This window comes from Protopterus annectens, chromosome 8.part0, assembly GCF_019279795.1.
Source record: "Protopterus annectens isolate FY-2018-M chromosome 8.part0, PAN1.0, whole genome shotgun sequence".
NCBI classification, from domain to species: domain Eukaryota; kingdom Metazoa; phylum Chordata; order Ceratodontiformes; family Protopteridae; genus Protopterus; species Protopterus annectens.
The window spans coordinates 1962165980-1962190005 of record NC_056741.1 but is presented as its reverse complement, the minus strand read 5'-3'; the positions used below and the strand labels follow the sequence as shown (position 1 = coordinate 1962190005).

The 24026-nt window shown below is 40.2% G+C and overlaps 1 protein-coding gene across 1 annotated transcript in view; it reads right to left on the bottom strand.

Annotated features, from left to right (window-relative positions):
• Positions 1–22546, bottom strand: part of MARVELD3 (MARVEL domain containing 3) — a 235347-nt gene extending 212801 nt beyond the window's left edge. The window contains exon 1 of the mRNA XM_044081492.1: positions 22054–22546. Coding sequence (XP_043937427.1) covers positions 22054–22508 — 455 coding nt within the window. The 5' untranslated portion in view covers positions 22509–22546. The remainder of the gene's footprint in view (positions 1–22053) is intronic.
• Between the last annotated feature and the right edge of the window lie 1480 nt (positions 22547–24026).

Below are 24026 nucleotides of genomic sequence, written 5' to 3'. Positions count from 1 at the left end.
AGAATGATACAGAAGGTGTCATTTTGAATCTGGTAACAGCCTGAACATACTGGTCTCAATATGCAACTTGTCTAGTACACCTGCAGAGATATTACAGAGTGGTTATTTTTGAGATATGAAAAATTATGATTTTTTCATACTTGCATCAATATCTCTACACAGGAGCACAGCAGCAGGATAGGAGAGGTATCCTGCTGAAGGTGATAACAGACCAGATGCACTGATCTCACTAGATGCTTGATATCTAGCAAGTGGAGAGATACTGCAGTTTAATTTTCAAATATGAAAATTATGATGTTTCATGTGTGTGTTTCTCTGGGAGGGAATATGGCAGAATGATGGGGTAGAGAGAATTCTGAAGCTGGCAGCAGTCTCTCAATGAACGACTGCTGTCTAGCTCACTTTATGTTATGGCTTCTATAAATGTTTCACTTATGAAAATATGATTTTTTCATTTTTCTATCAATATGTCTGTAAAGGAACATGACAGTATGACAGGTAAGACGTTAGTTTAAAGGTGGTATTATTTCAGATAAGCTCATCTCAACATAGGATCTTTACAAAGTACATCTACAGTCATAATACTTTGTGTAGAGCTCAGATATGCAAATATATGTTTAAATAATTTCCTCCATATTTCTGAAATTAAACCAAGGAATATGATGGCTGACGCTTCATTCTGAAGCGATTATCAATGAGGATAAACTGTCCACTGGCAAGTGATTTATTTAGTACACCCACAAAGATAAGTTTGTTATAGTAACAGAAATATATGTTTCGTGTTTCTGTCAATATCTCTGTAAAAAAACAGGGCACAGTGTTGGTCAAGGGCTCATTTTTGAAGCCAACATTGATGCATACAATTCACTCAGACAGTTTCTGTCTACATGGTATGGTCATTAAGACATTATAATTTATTTCAAGAAATATGCAAAAACTATTCATAAAATCTGTGGTTAATGCTAAATTATAAATTCACATTTCACAGTTGCCATGTCAGCACTTCTACCAGTGTGAAAATCTGTGTGTGCTGAACAATGTTCATATTTATAATTTCTCTGTAGCGTTTTCTTTTAAGTGTGGATTCAGAAAAACAGACCCTGAAAAGTAGCTCAGAATGAATCATTATTTTTATGAGAGTAGTTAACAGCCAGCATATTCCTGAGCTCCTCTGGAGTCATTGAGTTAATAAAGATCAAAGTGATGGCCATGGAGCAGCATCTCCCCAAGCAATGCTAATTTTTTCATAAGCCATTTCTGAAATGTATTAAGTTTGAATGTTTTTAAACAAGAAACATCTTTATTAAATTATCACTTATGACACAGGCAATCATACATTTATATAAATAAAAAAAAAACACACATTTTTAGTTGCAAACATTATTCTATCCAGTCAGGTCAGTCAACCATTACACAGCTCATTCAAATCCTGTCTACTTTTATACCTCATTCCTCCTCCAAAACATTGTTCTACGTGTAGAGCTGTATGCCTCTTAACATCTGGGATAATGTTCTATGGGATAGAACCTAAGTGACAAGGATGTTAAGTGAACACCATGTTCTTTACATTGTGCATCGCTTAATGTCCTTCTGCACAATGTCCACACGCATTTATATCCTCTTAGTACAGTACCGATGGAAATGCAGTTGGATGTTGAGCGGAAGGACGTTAAACGACACCCACCTGTACTGCTCCCACAATTCCCATTTTTTTCTATGTAATTTTCTCCCACCCTTTCCTAAAGATCCCACTTCCAGTTGTTTTATCTATGTTACTATATTCACTACTTCTAGTGCAGCTGGTTTAGACTAGCATTTTCTAGTAATTGTTTTTTTTTGAGAGCCATCATAATTAGTCTCAGGAAGGCCTTACTATGTCTAGGCAATACCAATTTTGTATCACAGATCAAAAAATCATTTCCTTATTTGTACCAATTTGTTCACCCAATATTTCTGACAGAGACGTCTACAGGGAATTCTTAAAATCTGCCAACTCATTACACGCCCAAAAATACATTCCCAGTTACTTATTTTTTCTTCATCACACCTCAAACATTTGCTATATACCTGAAGAAAAATTCTTTGGAGTCTACTTGTGGTATAAAATACCTTTGTAAACACCTCCAAGTAAAGATCCTAATTTTCTAGACTTTGTTGCATATTTGGGAGTCATACATATATCACCCCATTGTTTCTTTGTGAATTGCTTATCCAGTCTCTTCCTCCCAATCCTTTCTGACCTTCTCTGATTCTTACAGTTATCATGCAGTACTTTAGATGCTCTACTAATTAACCCCTTTTTAACAGCAGCTTCTGTTGTACATTCTAACACAGACTCTACACCAGTGCTAGTCATTTGCTTAGGATCCCCCTATTCCTTTCTCTTTGCCTATACTCTGTCAACCCTTGATAGATAAGGCAATCTCTAGCCTGCAGTCCAAATAAACTGTTGGCCTCTTCCAATTCTATTACCTTTCCCTCTCTAATTATTTGATCCCAATACCTTGGTTCCTTTGTAAGTTTTCTCCAGTAAATTCCAGCCCATCTTGCCTATTCTCTGTATCCCTAATTACAGTCATCCCTATTGGCAGAACCCTCCTTTCTGGTATTGGTTTATTCTTTTCTGCTACTTTATGAATATAATATTCTGTATGGTTACTGTTATTCTCCTTAAGGATCTGTATCCAAAATTCCTCTCTCTTCATTGTTTCCATTAAGTTTGAATGGTAACAATTCTATAAGTATACAGATAGCTAGCTTTATGTATGTGTGTGTGTGTATGTGTGTATGTGTGTGTGTGTGTGTGTGTGTGTGTGTGTGTATATATATATATATATATATATATATATATATATATATATATATGTGTGTGTGTGTGTGTGTGTGTGTGTGCGCGCATGAGTGTCTGCAAACATGTGGAAGAAAATTATGATTTTGAATTACTTGAAAAAAAACATTAAAATAACTGATTTAAGATGATTTTTGAGGGAGGCTTACTTTCACAAGTATTAAGCCAGCTTCCTCACATTTCGGGCACATTTGTTCCCAACTTTGTGACTGTAGTCACATAGCCTTGCTGGGCAGGAGCTGGGCTGAAGTAAGCTATCATTCTTGAGGGGCTCTGAGTTATTCAGTGTATGTCTGAATCCCCTCTTACAACTCTAATACCTGCCATAGCAGTGTCTTGCAAGGTTGGTTTACAGAATGCATTGCTTTCCCATGTGCTGCTACCCACTGCAATGCTAGTGGGTAGGCCACTACAGACATCATGACCTGCCTTCCCAATGGACCTAACCACAAACCTCTTTCTCTCTCTCTCTCTGTGTGATAGGTGAGCTAATAATGTCAGCCACTCAACCCCATCTTTCTCAGGCCATCTCTTCTGGTCCACAAGTCACTTGTTCTTTGCCTGGACATAACCCTCTACACCATGGAGCTGGACTGACATGAGGTTTACTCTACAAATGGAGAGTTGTTACAAACCTTTTGAATGTAACATTAAAAGTCAAATCAAAGTCAGTACTACAGAGAAAATGTACAAGTGAGAAAACTTTCTCATGCACTTTTTGTACTGATTCATCTGCCTTTCAACAAGTTTTTTAAATGGATGAGACTGCACAGAAGTTAATGACTTTAAATGGCTGTTACCTGAAGTTAGAGAAAGGTTGTGATCAAGGAGTTGTAGGAAAATTACTGTAAATGAACGATTTTAAAATGGCACATAATTTACCTAAGGAGTGTTGTACTACTTAAGGACATAATGATATTTGTTCCTTATAGCAACTAAAATATTTAGTTTTGGAAAATATGAACACAAATGGTAGCAAGAATAGTACAGTTATGTAAAATCTTACTATAATGGTAGATGTCCTTGCCTTCACTGCTGCAGTATTCTTAATGATATGGGATTCCCTGTTGTGGAAGCCTATTGCCTGGCCAGACTTCCAAAGACTTCTGAATTTAAAAGGTATGCCGAATGTCACCATATGACCCCTGAGTAATGTAGGGCATAAGGGTGATGTTCAGGCTTACCAAAAACAGAACTGATTGCCCCAGGAGGAACACCAGTCCAAGGAACCCAAGAGGTAATGTGTACATTATCTAGCTGCTAAAGGAGGAGAAAAAGGCAGACAAGCAGAAATAGGTGGGACTTAGAAGAAGAATAGGCCCAACCAGCATTGAGCAACTCACACAAATAAGAAAGAACCAATGAAGCATCCACATTAAGTTGGTCCAGGCTAGGAGAGAGACACCAAAAAGAAAACCTCTTCCATTTGGATAAGTAGGATTTCCTATTCATAGGTTTTCTGACCTCCTGCAGGATTTGCAGCACATCCTCAGAAAACAGGGGTCTGTGAGGAATTAAAATCCTATCACCCATAGTGTCAGCTCAAGCATGGACAGGTGGGGATGGATAACTGATCTGTTGTCTTGTGTGATTAGATCCACCCTGTGAGGTAACTTGTGATGACTACCCCTGGATAGATGCAGAGGAGGGAACCAGTACTGCTGTGGCCAAAAGGGAGTCACCAACAAGATTTTGGGAACATATTGTTGGATTGTGAACAGGACTTTTGGAATGAGAGGAAGGGGAGGGAAAGCATAAAGAAACATCCCCTTCCAAGAGAATGAGAGGGCGCCCACCTTCCATACCAGAGGACCTGGGACTCTGGCACAAAACAGATGAAGTTGTCTGTTCAGAGGCGAGGCAAAAACATTCACTTGAGGAGTACCCCACTGGTGGATAATGTCCAGAAACACATCCCTGTGAAGCATCCATTCATAGAACTGAGTTAAGGACCTGCTCAGAGTGTCTGCCACAATGTTCTGACAGGAAGGGATATAAACTGCCTGACGAATCACTTGACAGCAAGATCCCATACCAGATGTGGCAGCCGTCAAAGAAGATAAGATCTCATTCCACCCTGTGAATACGTTGAGAGGCCCCGGAGAAAAGAAAGACTGAAAGGCCTGAAAAGCCAGCAGGGCTCTCACCTCCAACACTGATGTGCTCCTTCTGCTGACAAGGTGACCACACCCCCGTTACCTTTAGGGAGCCAAAAGTCACCCCCCAATCCCATGTCTGAGTCATCCGTGAACAATTCCTGAGAGGGACGAAGGGGATGAAAAGGGATCCCTGGAGTCAAAGACAACTGCTGAATCCACCAGAGAAGTTCCTGTCTGAGACAAGAAAGAGAAGGAACTATAAATTCTAGTGAATGAGCATGTTGAAGCCACAGTGACTGCAAGAAACCACTGAAACTTTCTCATATGAAGTTTGGCCAGAGGGAGCATCAGAATGGTGGATGCCATGAAACCCATAACTCTCAGAAACTCCCTGGTAGTAAAGGAAGCCAACAGTATGAAAGAAAGAAATGAGAGTTAATGCCTTTGGAGGGTGCAGGGATGCAAGCATTGGCACCATCTGAATCCACAGTGAACCCCAAGTTCTGAAGAAGGGTTACGGCAAAATGAAGATTTTGCAGAAGGGTCTCTGGAGAACACCTGAATCAACAGGTCATCCAAGTAAGGAATTATTTGGATCCCTTGAAGTCTGCAAAAGGCAATCACAGGAGCCGGGCATTTGGTGAAATCCCTTGGGGCAGTAAAAAGGCCAAAGGGCAAAGCAGAGAACTGAAAATTCCAGGAAGCAACACAGAAACACAAAAACTTCCTGAAAACAGGATGGATCGGAATATGGAGATAAGCATCCTTGAGATCCAGAGATACTATATAGGCCTGAGGGCACAACAGAAGAAACAGAATCTGAAGTGACAACATCCAAAACAAAGGTACCTTTAGAAAAGTGTTTAGATGAGAGAGGTCTAGAATAGGTCTACAAGCGCTCTCTTTTCTGCGCACTAGAAACAGTCGGGAGTAGACCCCTTCCCACTTTCTGGGCACAGACACTGCTTGAGTAGCATCCCAAGACAAGAGATCTTGAAGAACCTCTGGTAAAAAGGGAAGATGTTCTTGAGGTTCCTCACTAAAAGCATGTAGGGCATAAGTAACATGTTCTATGCAGACTGCCTTAAGGCCCTATCCCTGTATTCAGTCTCCTACAGGCTTTTAAGGGGAGATCTATACCTGGCATACAGGGCACTGTCAGGCCCCACTCTGATGGACCTCCTGCATATCTACAAAACAAACAGCACCAGAATTACCCGTTCTAAAGACTTAAACCTCTCCTGCAATATAAATAGGACCTGCTGGAGAGATAGGTATGTATCCCAGAGACTACCCAGTCTATGAAACAGGCTCCCCATCTATGTGAAGCAGAGTTCCTCCCTAACCCAATTCAATTGCAACTTGGACGACTGGATGGGAAACTGGAAATTCATCCCTGGTTTGGCACCTATGTCTCTAATGGACACAGGTAACCTGTAAATGGTTCTTCTCCCAGGCATTTGCTTACACTTATCAAGGGTATCAGAACTTGTCAGAGATTTGGGATGCATGGCTAGGCTTAAAAAGGCCCTTGTGGTCGTTAGCCTAGTAAACACCTATAAACAGATGAGGCTGAGGAATGCCCATAAATGGAAGACAGGATGTCCACACCATGACGCACCCTTGACAAATAAGCGACAGAACCCAAGAACCCTGAGTGATCTGAAGACAAACTGGAAAAGAAAGAGAAAGGTGAAGAGAAAGAGGAATGTGGCTGGGAAGGGAAGAATAGTCGCGCAGTACCTGGTTTGTCCAGAAAGGAAGGCTTCGAAGTTCCTGAAAACTGAGTAGCCTTAGCAGGAGTCGTCCATTTGCCACTCTTCTTACCTTTAGTAGATGGACAGAACTGCCTATGAACAAAGGCAGGCTTAGTTGGGTAGCTTAAAATAAAAGACCACCAGTAAAACACTCGATATACAAGTACCACTAAGCCAGTGAAGAAAGCTGCAACCGCAAAGGGATTAACAAAACATTAATAAAATCACTCTGGCGCCACTGCAAGAGCCTTCCAGGAGTTAATAATTCATGACAAAAACAGCTCTAATATATAGAACACACATAATAAAATACAATTAAACTATCAAACAATTAAACTATTCAATCCTTTAAAAGAAAATTCTCCAACTACATTCATTGTTCAGTCCATCTGGAAATAAAGTATTATACTTGAGAATAAATAATGTTTTGTACAACTTCTTTTTTAACACACTATCATCACTAGATGAAACCTGTTCTGGAATACATACTTTTAAAACAGAATTACTATTATGTCTCAAATTAAAATGCAAGGCAACAGGATTTACAAGGTTATCATTCTTAATATCACTAACATGATCTTGAAGCCTCAATTAAAAATTATTTTTGTTTCCCCTATATAAAACAGGTCACAAGGGCATGAAAGGGCATACACCACTGCTTTTGTGGTGCATTCATACAAAGATGTGGGACAGAATCTTATTTTATTAAGATCTAACTATATTAACACACACTAAACATTTTCCACAAGGAAAAGTTCCACGTCTACTAGGATGTATGATCAATTTATCACTAGGGGGACATAAATGTATTGTGTACTACCATGTCTTTGATATTCCTACTTCTCTTATAGGAAATAAGCGGAACCCTATATAGGTTCTTTACACCATCCCTATTATCAATAATTAACTACCAATAGTATCTAACTTTGCTCTGAGAGTGTTGATGGAGAAGTACAGAGAATGTCAGAAGGAGTTGCATTGTGTTTTTGTAGACTTAGAGAAAGCATATGACAGGGTGCCTAGAGAGGAGTTGTGGTATTGTATGAGGAAGTGAGAAGTGCCACAGTAGTATGTAAGAGTGGTACAGGATATGTACGAGGGTAGTGTGACAGCGGTGAGGTCTGTGGTGGGAGTGACAGATGCGTTTAAGGTGGAGGTGGGGTTACATCAAGGATCAGCTTTGAGCCCTTTCTTATTTGCAATGGTGATGGACAGGTTGACAGACGAGATCAGACAGGAGTCCCCATGGACTACGATGTTTACAGATGACGTTGTGATCTGTAGTGAGAGTAGAGAACAGGTGCAGGACACCCTGGAGAGATGGAGATATGCTCTAGAGAGAAGAGGAATGAAGGTCAGCAGGACTAAGACAGAATATATCTGTGTGAATGAGAGGGAGGATAGAGGAATGGTGAGGATGCAAGGAGAAGAGGTGGCGAAGGTAGAGGAGTTTAAATACTTGGGGTCAATAGTTCAGAGTAACGGTGAGTGTGGAAGAGAGGTGAAAAAGAGAGTACAGGCAGGATGGAGTGGGTGGAGAAGAGTGACAGGAGTGATTTGTGACAGACGAGTACCTGTAAGAGTGAAAGGGAAGGTCTACAAGAGGGTAGTGAGACCAGCTATGTTATATGGGTTGGAGACAGTGGCATTGACAAAAAGGCAGGAGTTTGAGCTGGATGTGGCAGAGTTAAAGATGTGAAGATTTACACTGGATGTGATGAGGGTGGACAGGATTAGGAATAAGTATATTAGAGGGTCAGCCCAGGTTGGAAGGTTTGGAGACAAAGCCAGAGAGGCAAGATTACGTTGGTTTGGACATGTGCTGAGGAGGGATGCTGAGTATATTGGGAAAAAGATGCTAAAGATGAAGCTACCAGGTAACAGGAAAAGAGGAAGGCCTAAGATAAGGTTTATGGATGTGGTGAGAGAGGACATGCAGGTGGTTGGTGTGACAGAGCAGGATGCAGAGGACAGGAAGAAATGGAAACAGGTGATCCACTGTGGCGACCCCTAATGGGAACAGCCGAAAGAAGATGATGAATATATTCCAAACTCCTTGATCCCCCTCTCTTAAAACCCAATTGTCTCGTGGTTTTGGCGTCTTTTCAGACTTGTTGGCTGTTGGTGAAGCACCCACCAAGAGGAGAAAACACTGAGAGAAGAAAGGAGCCACTTTTGAGATTTTAAGCCTTTTTCTTCAGATTATTTGTTAAGATTTCTGCATTGCCGCCTACTTTGTGGTGTTTTCCAGCTTGCTAAACTTGATATCTGTATTAGAAACTGTATTTAGAACACATCTAGAGCCTGTTTACTGCATTTCCTGTGTTGCACTTATTTTAAAATCGTTTTTTCTTAAAATTTGTATTTTACCTGTCTCTGGCGTAGCACTCAAATGTGGGGTCATTTATTGCACTGTTCTAACTTGTTGCTACTTGTGTATCTCTGCTATCTCAAAAGAAAAAAAAAGCTTTTTTCCCCACTTTCTGAAATTTAAAAAAAAGTTCAGTTACAGATTTGCTGTTCTGAACTGTTTGTAAGTTTCTTGGAGGCCATTGCTTGCTTGGGCTAAAGGGAAGTCTCTGTGTTCATCAGTGGCAGTGGTAAACACTGAACAGCCTGCCTGCCCCTGTGGGAGTGGTTACTGCCTAGAAACTGTAGTTTTATTGGCCATTTTAGGTCAATTCCACACTTCTTGATCCCCCTCTCTTAAAACCCTCTTTTGCACAGTTTTGCACGTTTTTGCATATAGCGCAGCGCCGTTTAATCAGGTTTAAACTATTCCCGGTTCCACAAAGTCTGCTCTTCACTTTTTCCCTTAGAACTGTTCCAAATCTCAAAGTAAGCACTCTATTTTCCTTCTAAAACCCAGCAGTAGCTAGGATAAGTGTCTTATAAGTAAGCACTAATAATCTAAAGCACTACACTCTCTTATACTCCCTTTAAGTACTTGGCTCCATATTAGTCCTTTTTGATAAAGTCAAAAAGTAATCCCTTATACTATTCTGGCATGTCCAAAAGTCAGTTTCAGGTTTACTCTCCAGTCCAGCTGGTGAATATGGGAATCTTGAGGCAATGTTACAACTGCCTTATGTACACAGACCACCCTCTCCTCTTCCCAACAAGCTCAAATATATGTGAGAGATGCAACTATATAGCCAAACTGGAGGCGGAGCTCTCTCAACCAAGTACTGGCACGGTCAGTCTGGAGGAGAAGGTAATCACACACACCACAAATCCAGTCTCACATAGACCTATCGCAACAGCAAACCAAACACAAACACACAAAAACATACTCGGAGGCTCTAAATAAAAATCTGCCCAAGCAACAGAGACCTCCAAAGCAGACATCCAAGCAACCACTACCCCACAACAATACCCACGTATCACATAGTTCACAAAGTCAGGGTGCCACACAGTCACAGCCCTTAAGGCTAAACAACACACATAATACACTTGTAATAGATGACTCTGTCATCAGACACACTGATGTCCCTCTCACCAGGCTGAACAAGGAGAAGGTCACTGTAAGCAGCCTGTCGGGTGCCAGGATCCGCCACATAACACAAGCACTCAGGTCACTCCAAAGCAAGTACAAATATGACTCCGTCATTGTCCATGCTGGTGTGAATGACCCAAGACGTACCTCCCTGGATTACATAGAGGAGCTCTCTGATCATGTGGCCCAGGCCGGTATGACTCTGACCTTGAGTAGCATCTTACCCTCACCAAGAATGATACCACAGCATACAGACAAAATGATCAATTTCAACAATTGGCTAAAGTATTGGTGTCACTCAAAGAGGATCTAGTGTCCGTCAGCCTAGGATGACATGCTTGACAAGCCACGTTGCTTCACTAGGGATGGCTTGCACCTGTCACCCCTGGGTTTTCTAATACTGGCCAAGGCTCTTGCCACCCCCACAGTGCCTTTTTTAGGCAAGGCTCAAAAGACAAACCCACCTCCTTAGACAACACAAGGAAAAAGAAACTAAGGGTAATGCTGCTCAACGCCAGAAGTCTAAACCTCAAGATGCACACACTCGAGGCTCTCCTCAGTATGGAGAATATCGATATCTGTGCAGTAACAAACCTGGTTCTAGGCTTCCGAGGCTATACCTCATACCATGTTTTTCAGCCCCAAAACTCAGACCGAACCACAAGAGGAGGGGGAGTATCCATATTCATCAAAGATACCCATACCTCCAGGCTAGTGGCACTGCACGAAGCATCTGAGACCATCCATGTGCAACTAACAGTGGGCAAAACTGCCTTCCAGTTTGTAGCCTGCTACAGACCACCCTCACAAACTCAGGAACCCCACTCGGCTTTCCTGAAGACACTGGAGAATATGAAGGTCTCTCCAAACACCATTATATTGGGTGACTTTAATGACCCAAACATAGACTGGGAGCACTACTCAAGCCCCAACACCCTAGCCCAACGGTTCCTAGAATTTATAAACTCAAATGCTATGGAACAACTGGTCACCACTCCCACAAGAGGGGAAAACATATTGGACCTGATCATCACCAACATGGGGACTCTATGTTCCATACCAGAGGTATACCCCTCATTGGTAAGATATGACCATAAATTAATCACTATGGACATCCATATCCTGTCCCCACGCCCAGCAAAGGAAACCACGGTCAAAAACTTCTCAAAAGCAAACTTCCCACTTCTAAAAAACAGAGGTGGAATCCTTCAAAGCCCCAGGGCCAGTGGAAAATACGGCCCAAACCGCAGAATCCTTTACAAATGCATTCTATGGATACCTACAGGAATGCATGGATCATGCTATCCCAAATAAAACCAAGACACACTCCTCCAAGGACAGGAGACCTGTCTGGTGGACCCCAGCCATAAATAAGCTGTACAACAGAAAGAGGAAGCTACTAACATGATAGAGCAAAATCCCTGAAAGGGAAGGCAACTCTGATCAGTACTAGCAAGAAACTACGATCCCTCATAAAATCATCTAAAGCTAGCTTTGAAAGAAAAATTGCACAAGATGCTAAAGATAATCACAAGGCCTTCTTTAGTTATGTCAGAATCCTGGGTGGAAACTCCCAGATATGCTCTGAGTTAGTGCAAAATGACAAAAAATACAATGAACCCCCAGACATTGCCAACATCCTGGCAGACAGGTTCAGTGCAAACTCCCCCCCCCTTCCCCCCAAATGAGCAAATGACTATCCCAACAGAGTGTAGCCTCCCTGACATCACAGATGCACAGGTGAGATCTGCCCTCTCCAAAGCAAAAAAACACAGCATCAATGGGACCGGATGATGTCCCGGGCTGCGTTTTACATGAGCTCCAAGAAGAACTGAACCCTCACTTAAAATCACTATTCAGTCTCAGCCTTACAACAGGATATGTACCCAAAGAATGGCGTACAGCAACAGTGGTCCCACTCCATAAAGGTGGTGCCACAACAGACCCCGGAAACTATCGCCCTATAAGCCTAACTAGCCTGGTCTGCAAAGTTATGGAGCGTATCATCATGGAACTCATAAACAAAGACATTGGGAACCTCCAAACACTGGATCCTACTCAATTTGGCTTCGTTAAGGGCAGATCTTGCCTCTTGAACTTGGTCGATTTCTTTGAAACAGTCACCAAGGCCATAGACGAAGGGAAGGTAGTCCACACAGCCTACCTTGACCTTGCAAAAGCCTTCAACACAATACCCCACGCGGGCATCATAAATAAGCTCACCAACTTAAATATCAACCCCTATGTCACAAGATGGGTTACAAACTGGCTTAGGGATAGAACCCACATGGTCAGAATGGCAGGTGCCATGTCAGACTCTAAACCAGTTACAAGTGGCATCCCACAAGGCTCAGTCCTGGGACCTCTCTTGTTCGGTGTATATTTCTCTGAGGTACAGGCTAACACAGGAGGACTATGGCTGACAAAGTTTGCAGATGTCTGAAAACTGGGGGCCATAATCAACTCGCCGGCTGACACAAGCATCCTTCAAAAAGGTCTCACAGAGACGGATAACTGGTTCCAGAGCCATGGCCTAAAGCTAAATGCCAAAAAGTGCATAGTCATCCCCTTTGGGAAAAACAAAGTGCCCACAAATTACCACATAGGTGGTAATCCATTAAGTACAGAAGAAGTAATTAGGGATTTGGGGACCCAAGTAGATTGCAATCTCTCCTTTGACAATCACATCGCCAAAGTGGTTAGAAAGACATTCTATATAGCCCACCTTATCACGAAGGGGTTCACATCTAGATCAAGAGAGGTCATTGTGCCCCTCTACTCCTCACTCATCAGGCCCATAACTGAATACAATGCCCCATTTGGGATGTACCTTACCTGACACCTGCTACAACTAGAAAGACCCCAAAAGTACCTCACCAAGAGGATCAAGGGACTCAAACAGATGCCCTATGCAGTTAGGCTAAAGAAACTTCAGCTCTACTCAGTTGCTTAACGCCTACTCAGTGGCGACCTGTGCCTGACATATAAAGCCATGTCCAACCCAGAATTAATGGACATGCTCCACCTCAAGAAATCCAAATCCATCAGAGCTACACACTCCAGTGACTTAAACCTCAGCACAGAAATAAATAGAACATGCTGGAGGGACAGATTCATATCCCAGAGGCTCTCCTCACTCTGGAACAAAATCCCAATCCATGTTAGAGAGAGCCCCTCAATGACCCTCTTCAAGAAGAATCTTGATGTTTGGATGGGAGATCGTAAATTTACCCCTGGGATCTCTTCTGTGTCACTGCTAGACAGAGGCACGGTAAACTAACCTTAAATGGGCTATCTTCTGTGACCTACTATACAGAGGCACAGTCAATTAATCTAAAAAGGGTGGTGAAAGCCAAACACTCTCTGGCTAGGCTTGTAAATGCCCTAGGGCAGATAGCCTAGTATCAACCTATGAACCTATAACAATATCTACTATTTCCTGACTACAGACATTAAACATAGTTAAAAAATATACCCTTCTATTACCATTATATACATTTCTATTTAAATTCCAACTAGTTTTCTCTACAGGAAATCTAGTATTTTTAATAATATTAACTGTCCCAGAGTAATAACATAATAGTTTTTTAAGGATTCCATAGTTAACATTTCATCATACCCCTTTGTCTAAAGGCAATTCAAGTATTCAGAATTTCCTTCTCCAATTAACGTCACTACATAGCCTACTAATAAGTAGTTCATTATAAGGTAAAGCCTTGTAGTACATGGGGAGGGTGACAACTATTACTATCTAGAATACATATTTCACTAGCAGATTTCCTATGAATACTACTGACTACAGCATTACCCACTATCTCCAAATTAACATCTAAATAGGTGACTAATTTACCCATTTATAAACCATCAAATTCTAACTTAAACAGATTGTCATTTAAACTATTAACAAAAAAAGGGGCTACATTAAAGCCCCCCTTACATAAAAAAAAACAAATCTATCTTCTTCTTCTTTCGGCTTTTCCCGGTTAGGGGTCGCCACAGTGGATCACCTGTCCGCTCATGATTGGCAGTGGAGTTTTACGGTATCGAGTTGCCAGCCCGGTGCCCAACCTTCCACAGAAGGCACACACATGCATGCACTCATGCCTAGGGCCAATTTAGTGTGTCTAATCCACCTACAGCATGTCTTTGGGATGTGGGAGGAAACAGGAGGAAACCCAGCACCTGGAGGAAACTCACACGACCACAGGGTATATCTACAATATAAAACTACAAAATCCTTAAAGAAACTAGATTTATAAAGAAATTAAATCTCAAAAAGACCCATCACCAGATTTGCATGCATTGGAGCAAAGGACATAGCAGTCCCCTGCCGCTGCTGATAGAAACATTGATTACATTCAAAAAATTATTAGTCAAACAAAAATACACTAACTCTATAACATAATTACTAACAGGAATTTCACCTAAAAAGAATTTAAGGGCTTCCACACCCAACATGTGTGTAATGCTAGTGTATAGACTTTTTACATCTAACACTATCCAATAATAACCCTCTTCACATTCAATTTCTTTCACTCTTTCCAAAAAACGGAAAGTATCTTTAATATAGGAACCCAATTTTATAACATATTTAAGAAGGTAGGTGTGTAGACATGCCTCAATATCGTGCAGAAAGTAATTCTGTGCTGCCACTATTGGCCGACCAGGGGGAGAACTCAAACTTTTAGGAATTTTAGGCAAGCCTAAAGCCAAACAGCTGCCTTCCATGTCAAATTTAAACTTAACATCCTTCTTAGTAAAATAACCTAACCTGAAGCCTTTATTTATTAGTTCTTTAAAATTTAAAATGGCAAGATGGAAATCACTTTCTTTCACTATCTTATAAACCTTCACATCAGATAAATGATCCATACACATTTTTAAATATTGTTTGTAATGTAATACAACAATTTTGTGGCCCTTATTTGACGGTTTTATCACAATATCCTGTCTACTACCCAGTTTTAACAATGCCTGCCATTCATCTTTACTCAAATTGTACTGTATATTTCCCTTCACAGAAAAAAAACTCTTATTTTCCATTGCAAAATTAATCATTTTTGAAAATTGCTGCATTACTTCATTAGCGAAAGAAGGAACAAAAGTAGTCCTGTATGAAACATCCCCTGTATCCAATAAACAATAAGCAATGAAAATTTCAAAAGAATCAACAGAGGAATCACAGGAGAAAAAAACATCTTGCTCATCTTCTTCACTTACAGACACATCAGGAAAATTATCACAACTATTATTTGCATTACATTCATAATAATATTAAATGCAGTTTTCTAATAAGTTTAAAAAATTCCACTTTTAAAAAATGTTTTCTAGGGAGAGAAGTGGGTACAAACTTAAATCCATGTTGTAGTATAGAGACTTCAGTATCGCATAAATCAATACCAGACAGATTCAAAAGAAAACTGTTATTGTGACACACACCCGTTTGCCTAATAACATCACAAATTTTGTTAAAGTTAATGTTTAGTCCTCTTACTCTGTTGCCGATTATGCTGTCCATCTCGGTTTCCTTCAAAACGGCATTTACATCCATTGGTCCTGTTGTTTACCTTGCCCACAAAAATTAGTTTTCCAATAAAGAGGTAGTTTCGGTGGTGGTAAAGGGGGATAGTCATTGTCCTCTACATCTGACTCAACAGAGTTACCCGCAACTTTGGAAGAAGCAAAGGAGACGTTGAGCCATTTCTTAGATTTAACGGAAGTATTTTTATGTCTTCCTGGTTGGTCCCGATTGGCTAATTTTTCAAAAGCCATACCAGAACCATAATCTTGAATGTCCCGCTCAAGTTTGTTGATTTTTCTCTTAATGATATCTGCAGATGTTTCCTCTAATTTAACATTTAGAGAACAAAGCACCTGTTCAAAACAAGAGGCCCCCAGCTGGGTAGCTTATCTGAAATTCAGGCACAGGAGAAACAAACATGTTTAAGTACCCGTAAGGCCTTACCTTTATCCTGAAGGCACTTAAACCAGCAGCAGCTTCCTCAGAGAAAAGTTTAGAATACAGAGGAGAATCCATCAACTTAGCTTTAATATCTCCTCATAAATGAGCCAAATACAGCAGGCTTAGAAGAGGCATCTGCTGCATCATAACTACATTTAACAGAATGATGAACAACTTAAGAGGAAGTCTCTAGCAAGGAAAGAACAGAAGTTTTACCCTCAGAGTCTGGAAAATCAGAAGCTGACAGGCTCGATAAAGAAGTGACAACATGTACCTAGACATATGGGTCTGATGATTAATAGCCCTAAAAGCTAAGGTAGCAGAAGTGTAAACCTTTTTGCCCAGCCTGTCCATAGCTCTGCTGTCCTTGTCAGAAGTCAATAACATGGGGCGAAGTAAGCAATTGGGATGGCTTATCAGAGGCTACCAACACTACCAAGGGGTCAGCAGCAAGACATTTATACAATCCTCAGGAACCCTATAAAACCTATCAGGCTTCTTGGGAGCAGGGGGTAGAGAATCAGGTGCCTGAGAGGCCCTGGAGAAAGCATCCAGTAAAAGCAGCTGAGACAGGAGGAATAGACACAAGTTTATGAGTCCAACTGCAAAGACTTACAGTACCCTCTTATGGATATCAGAGACTGGAGTACAATCAGAGACTGGAGTACAATCCCACTTAAAAAAAAAATTCATCATCCTAGAGAGTGCGTCCCCCCAAAGGAATTCTCCTCCAAAAGAACATCAGGACCAACAGATTCCTCCTCCTCTGACCCATAGCCCAAAGGAGAAGGAATCTGAGTAGAATAAGTTAGGGATTCATCAGCAGAATCTGACTCATCCTCAGAAAATAATTCTGGTCCCTAGGCCTTTTAAGAGGAGTAGAAGACCAGGGAGCAGCAGGAACTGAAACCCCATGAAGAGGCTTTAAGGGCATTAAGGCAGAAAATAACCCCTGAGTAAAAACCTGCCACTCACTTTGTGAATCCCTAGAAACAGAAGAAACATATTTATTTTTTTTTGTTTCTTATTTAAGAAAATGTCTTGAGAAGGCTCAGATCCAGGATGACAGTTGGGAACCATAACAGGAACTCCTTCCCCAACTAAAAACTGAGGAACTCTCCTAGGCCCTTCAGAAAAAAAATCAACCATGGTTCCCTCTGAACATCTGATCCGGATGCCTGCAAAGCCTCTTTTGATGTACTGCCAGCCAGATCCTCACTGGCCTGCAATACGGTTACAGCAGAGAAATCTGACAACACAGCTGGGCAAGCCTCCGGGTTTGTAAAATCTTTGGAAGAAACACCTGGCAGAGGCTGGACAGTGGAAGATTCCGGTTGTACCTTTTCACCTTCTTCCCTAATGGCTGACCCTCAAGGTGGGAGATTCCTTCCATAGTATCTTTAGCAAGTAGCTTAAGATGCTGGTTCTCAAGATACGAGGAGAGGGAAGAAAGTCTACTGCAAAGGGTTTTGGAACAAACGCCTGACAAACAGAACAAAATGTATGGTCAAGCGAAGCACTTAAGCAAAAAAAATACTTACTGTGGTTGTCTCTATGGGCAATCGGTCTCCCACACTGGCATTTACCCTTCCTGAATAACATTAACCTCAAGGAACACAAAAAAAATGAGAAAACACAAAATCCTCAATGGGGTACTTATCTTGAAAAACAACAAACAATAGGAAGTCAATGGAGAATGAAAATGCATTCAACTGGCACAAGACAGCCACAGGTAAACAGGCTGTTGGTGTAAAACACACATTCAGCCTGGCAGCAAAGAAGTTCTTTTTTTGGTAAGCCTGAATGTCACCTTTATGCCCTATGTTATCCAGGGAGCATATGGTGACATTTGGCATACCTTTTAAATTCAGAAGTCTTTGGAAGACTGGCTGGATGGCAGGCTTCCATGGCAGGGGATCTCATATCCTTAAGAACACTGCAGCAGTGAATGTAAGGACATCCTTAGGGACAACTGGCATATTTTACAGAAAAATATGTGCTAAAATACTGTCTAATACTTTGTTTTAAAATGTCAAAAATATTGCTGACATAGTGGTGAAACACTATACACTAGCTTTGAAAAGGAATGAATTCTTAACTACTTCCATTACCTCAAGAAACTTTTAAATATCAGACGTGTGACAGCTGTAGGTGTATACGATAAAGACATTGTTAAATTATTAATGGTAAAATGCAAGAAATATACTCGGTTGCAACATGTTTAACTGAGAAAGTAGAATATGATATTTTTGTGTACACAGCAAATATTGTATTATAATACTATATATTGTTTCACTATCAGAAAACAAGAATATGTTAGAGAATTAATCACACTCCTATAGTTAAACATTCTGCAGAATTCTGCAATCCAGATACATACTCTCTATTTCCAGAACTGTGTTTTATTTTGATAGCATCTAATAAGAGAGATTAACAAATGACAGATTAAAAAATATTATTGCTCTTGGTATTTAAATATACTATACTTTCCTTTGTATAGCAATTGTCTTGTGAAGGCTTTTAGCTAAGGTGTCAAAAGAAGTATGAATAACCCTGTTTGAAGTCTTGCACTGTTGTCTTTTTTTTTTGGAGGGGGGTTATCATACACAATGTTTCACTTAATTGCACACCAAAATCATTAGGATAGCAGGGAAAATTAAGATACCAGGCGGCCTTGACAAGTGATGAGCTGTTTTTCCTTGTTGGCATAGATACAGAAATTAGTACATCAAAAAAATATTACAGCAGGAAAACAAAATTCATATTGTGGTGTTTTATATAAAGCTGTAACACAAACTAGTGGTATTTAACCTTTTATTTAAAATATGAAGAAGGGGGCCTCTAGTACAGCTGCAGTATCCAACCACAATGGCAACTGTACAGAGATCAGAAGGCTACATCTTTTAGTTCAGTTGAAGGACAGTATAACAGAAGGCTGAATAGCCAAGAGATGTGTAGGTAGTGAGACAAGAAATTCTAAAAGGATGGATTGGCAGCCCCAAAAAACTGCATTATACTACATTTGATTGATGGTAGAAGGAGAATATTAAGTGTGACCTTTACATGCATTGAACATTTTACTTCTACTCCAGACTTACCTGTCCCTTCAAGCTCACTTATCCTTTGATCTCTGCCATGTGCTCATGAATACTTCTCTGAATTCCCTCTCCATTACCCATTCTGGTAGTCCAAACTGTGGTCCACAGTTCACTCTGTGAAGTACTTTCATATAACCAGTCAGTAGTTAGCCCTACAATATGTTGCCTGTGCCCCTTCTTCCCTCTGCCCTTCCTGTTTAGGATGAGCCCTTCACATCTCCCTGACAGGACGTTGTGCACCAGTATCATGCTTCCCATCTCTTGAAATATGACCTGTACTCCCACACTTGCTTATGGCTCAACAGTTAGCTATGTCTGCAAGTGTTTTATTTTGGAAAGAAATCTAACATTCAAGTAGTACTCGATACTCGCCTCTCTGATAAGCAGTAACAGCCACAAAATAAACACCTCAGCAATACACAATTTAAGTAAAGAGGAAGCACAACAGGATTAATGTGGTTTGGGACAGCAATGATTAACAAGTACATCACCCCTGAAATTTTAATATGACCACAGTATACAGCATAACAAACGCCCACAAGATACTACAGAGTTAAGTAAACAAGAGAACTGTAGCTAAAAGTGTCTAATTTGCATACCTCTCAAGGGTACCTCATTACGAGGAACGCACCTCATTTGGAGTCTTAAAAAGTTCATGTTCCTCGAAGTTCCTCAAAGTTCCACATTGAAAGACTCACACATTCAGTGTTAGGGATTTTTTTTAAGTGAAATCCATTGCAAATAGAACTGAATCATATTAATTAATTAAAAGATCTTCTTTGTAAGTAAAACCAGCATATTTTTACCATCCCATGACCTTCCTAGTTGAAGTTGTTAGTAAGCCATTAGTATGTGTTCCACATTTTGTCCATTTGTTCCACATTATGAGGGCTAGTGTTCCTCATTTTAGACATGGAAGGTTGAGAGCTATGCTCATTTGTTTCTCTGTACCAAATAGGAAGAGCTTATAGTCATTTATCTACTTTGTTTATTTGGGTGGGGGAGGTTTTACTTGCAGAAATCTGATTTGGAGCACAGGTTAAGGCTACAAACTGTAATTCCTGTGGTGCAGAGTTTGATTCTCTCAGCCTTCATTTGCCTACTGTGTGACCTTGAGCAAGTCACTTAACCAGACATTGCTCACAGGCTGTGTCTGAAAAGGGGCTGTATTGACCAGTGGCCTGCATAGTTAAAGATTACTTGCATTTGTGATTTTCCCTTTTTTCTCTATGTACTAATGCTTCAAAAGTCAAAAACTTAACTGACTCAACAGCAATCAAGGGGAAAAAACTATACTGCCGTGCCAAAGTTCAGTTCCAAGACTGAAAAAGGTTTTTGCTTGCTAAATTCAAATTTTGTAATTGTATGTATATTACACTACACAGTACTTTCTATTTTAATGGACAGGGCCTTAAAGAATGGGTTGGATATAAGCACTGGTGTGCTATTAAACTAGGTAAAATGAAAGGAATGTTTATCATCAGGAATTTAAAAAGCCATTCTTTGGAGTCAAATATGGGAAGCTGGCTTAAACAGATGCAGTCACAGAAAATCTAAGACACAAACAAACATGGCAATTTGGTAACACTTTCAATCTTCTCTCAGATATTTTAGCAAGCCCCAAGCCAATGAGGGATGATTCCATACTATGATCTGGACAATCCAGGTTTGATTAGCAGCTGAAGTGCTGCAGGAACCAGCAGCTGAGGGAGTGGAACAGAGTGAAATTGGTGTGTGTCTGTGTGTGTGTCTTTAGATGTCAGTACTACTAATTCACTGGTGTAGTCCAGAGGAGACAGAGGCATTTGTTTGAGAGAGGGGTTCCGCACAGTTACAATACTTCTGGGGACAATGTTACTCATAAAAGCAGATGACAAAGCCCTCACGTTGTCCTATGACATGCTCTCCCTTTGGAGCATTTCAGGCATGCAAAGGGAAATATTAGGGTTTAAAAGATTGTTCTGACACTGCTTGACGAGTGGAGGAGAAAATATACAAACTGAGTTTTTATTCATCTTTTAGCATCCTACACACATCTGTCACAATAAGTACTCTAACAATATACTTAATTTACTCCACTATATACAACATAGCTGTGTGAATCACAGTCACGTTTCAGTGTCAAAGTATGCTGAGGCCATGTGAAAGTTATAGACAGCAACTATTAAGATAAGCAATATTCATATTGCTATCAAATTAAACTGCTGCTCTGACACAAAAAGGAAAACACATTCAGCAAATGCCTTTAGAAGATTATTACATCTATACTTCTAAACCACTGCTAATAACATGGTGCTGAAGCAGAAGTTATGAGGTAATGTTAAAAAAAAAAAATACAATTAACAGAAGAGAAAGGTGAAGTGACATCATGAATTACAAATGCACACAGGAAAGTCCTGTATAAATGAATTTGTCTTTATTCACACTACCTAGATGTAGACTACAGTCACTTTGAAAGCCCTATGTCTACTTTTGTATTATAGTTATTTCCATTTCACAGTACTGAACAAACATAATTACTACCAAAACAACATTCTGTACATCTTTACCTTTTAAGACTTAATTTATAATTTCCAGCAAAACTAAAAGGCCACCATTACTATTACTAGTAAAACAAGTATCTCTGCACAAGTCAGGCCAGCTACAAATACTTACGTGCCAGAACAAACGTTTTATGTTGTCTTACAAGACAAAAGACTAAAGATGAAAAAAGCTGAAAGAAGACAGCAGACTGTAGTGATGATTAATGACCTGTATATACCTCATTCAGATTGGAACTGGAGAAATACTTACGCATATCTGTGGTAAGCTGGTTGGTTACTATACACTCTAGACTTGGATAAATCCTCCATACTACTTCTTGACGGTCGAGAATCTATGTCTGACTTCTCTATGTAACTTGTAGGATGGTGCTCTGGTCTCATCTTGTAAGAGTTATCTGTATACTCTTCAGGTTGGTAATTTTTGTCAGACCTTGGTTTGTTCCGTTTCTGATTCTCAGTAGCAGTGTTATTTTTTCTGACAGGATCATCAAGTCTATGCCTCCTTTCTTGGCCTCTGGTGGTATCTTTGTGTCTATGTTCTTTGCCAGCGTCTTCTCTGTAAATTTCTCTTTTTTGATCTGGATACGGTTGATTCTTGAAAGAGTTTTTGTGATGCTCCTTCCTGTGTTCTTGGCTATGGGCATCTAATTCCTTTCTGGGCCTACTTCTTCGATCCCCATCTCGGTATCTTGGATCTTCTCTCATCTTGGTGTCTTATTCTTTGAAAAAATCATTTATTCCTGAAAAAAATAAACATCTTCATTTAAAAGCCCCCTCTCCCTCAGTAGTAGGAAACAATGTATTTGTCCATCCTCAAAGCAATACATTTAATTCTGATCAATATTTTCAAGTTCAAAATACTAAACAGTACTGAGACGTCACATGCAGATGGTTTTTCAAGTTAAGATTTCTAAATAATGAATGTATAATACATTCCAATTCATCTGAATTATGCTTAAACTGATATCAAAGCAGTGGATGACATGCAGTACCTTAGTAAGCTTATGTATGGTGAATGTTGACTTGCACTGGAGCTGAATTGCAGTTATGTAAAATGAGAAAGTATAAGGTGGTTAACAAGTTTAAAATCAAGTCAGTAATCCTTTATTCATTCATTCTCATTACTCACTTAATCCAATGCAGGACTGTGGAAGAGTTGGAGCCTATCTTGGTACCCAATAGGCACAAGGTATAGAACTGTGAATGGGGTGCTAACCCATCACAGGAAATAACACTCCAGCTCATTCAAATGTTATAGTATACCACTTTTACTGGCAGTTAATATACTCTCCCAGCTTGATCCAATTTTTTCAGTTTCATGCCCATGTGGGATAATGACTGTGCTACTAAACACAGGTACACGATTATCAATGCATCACTTTGCTGACCACACAGCTTAATTAAACCACTACTGTTGCTGTTCAGCTGCTGAGTAAGACTGCTTTTGGTTCTGATAAATGTTGACTCCTATTGAACTGTAACTCTTTTTGCTTATGCTCCACTAACTCTTGAAATACTGTTAATATAACATGCATTTACTGTATTTCATCATTAACATCTACTGCAATTCTTGCAGTACTTCAATAATTCCAACTAAGAGCCACTTAAGCTGTGGGTCTTTACCCAAGTCAGTAAAATGTAATAAATCCAGCAGATCTTGCTTAATTCCTGCAACTAGCCAATATCCTAGGTTGTCTTGACATTAAACAGCTAAGCTTAGTGGGCTGAATAGTCAATATAATTCAAAATAAAATAAAGAGTAGCTTTGGAAATTTATAAGGCAGAGGAAATACTTGGTCTAATGGTTATGAGATTTGAAAGAATACTTTACATTTCACACTAAGCTAATCGAAGGAAGGGCACTGAGCAAACTTGGATCTATAATATACAAAGCAGGCACCCAAGCAACTGCAAACTCAAGACACCACACAAACAACACATAAAAAACAAAATCAGTGTGCAAAGCAGTCACTGCCCTTAAGGCCAAATACAACACCAAACATACTTGTCATAGGTGACTCCATAGTCAGACACACTGACGTCCCACTCACCAGGCTGAACAAGGAGAAGGTCACGGTAAGCTGCCTATCGGGCGCTAGAATCCGCCACATAACACAAGCACTCAGGTCACTCCACGGCAAGTACAAGTATGACACGGTCATTGTCCATGCTGCTGTGAACGACCTGAGACGTACCTCCCTGGACTACATGAAAAGAGACAGA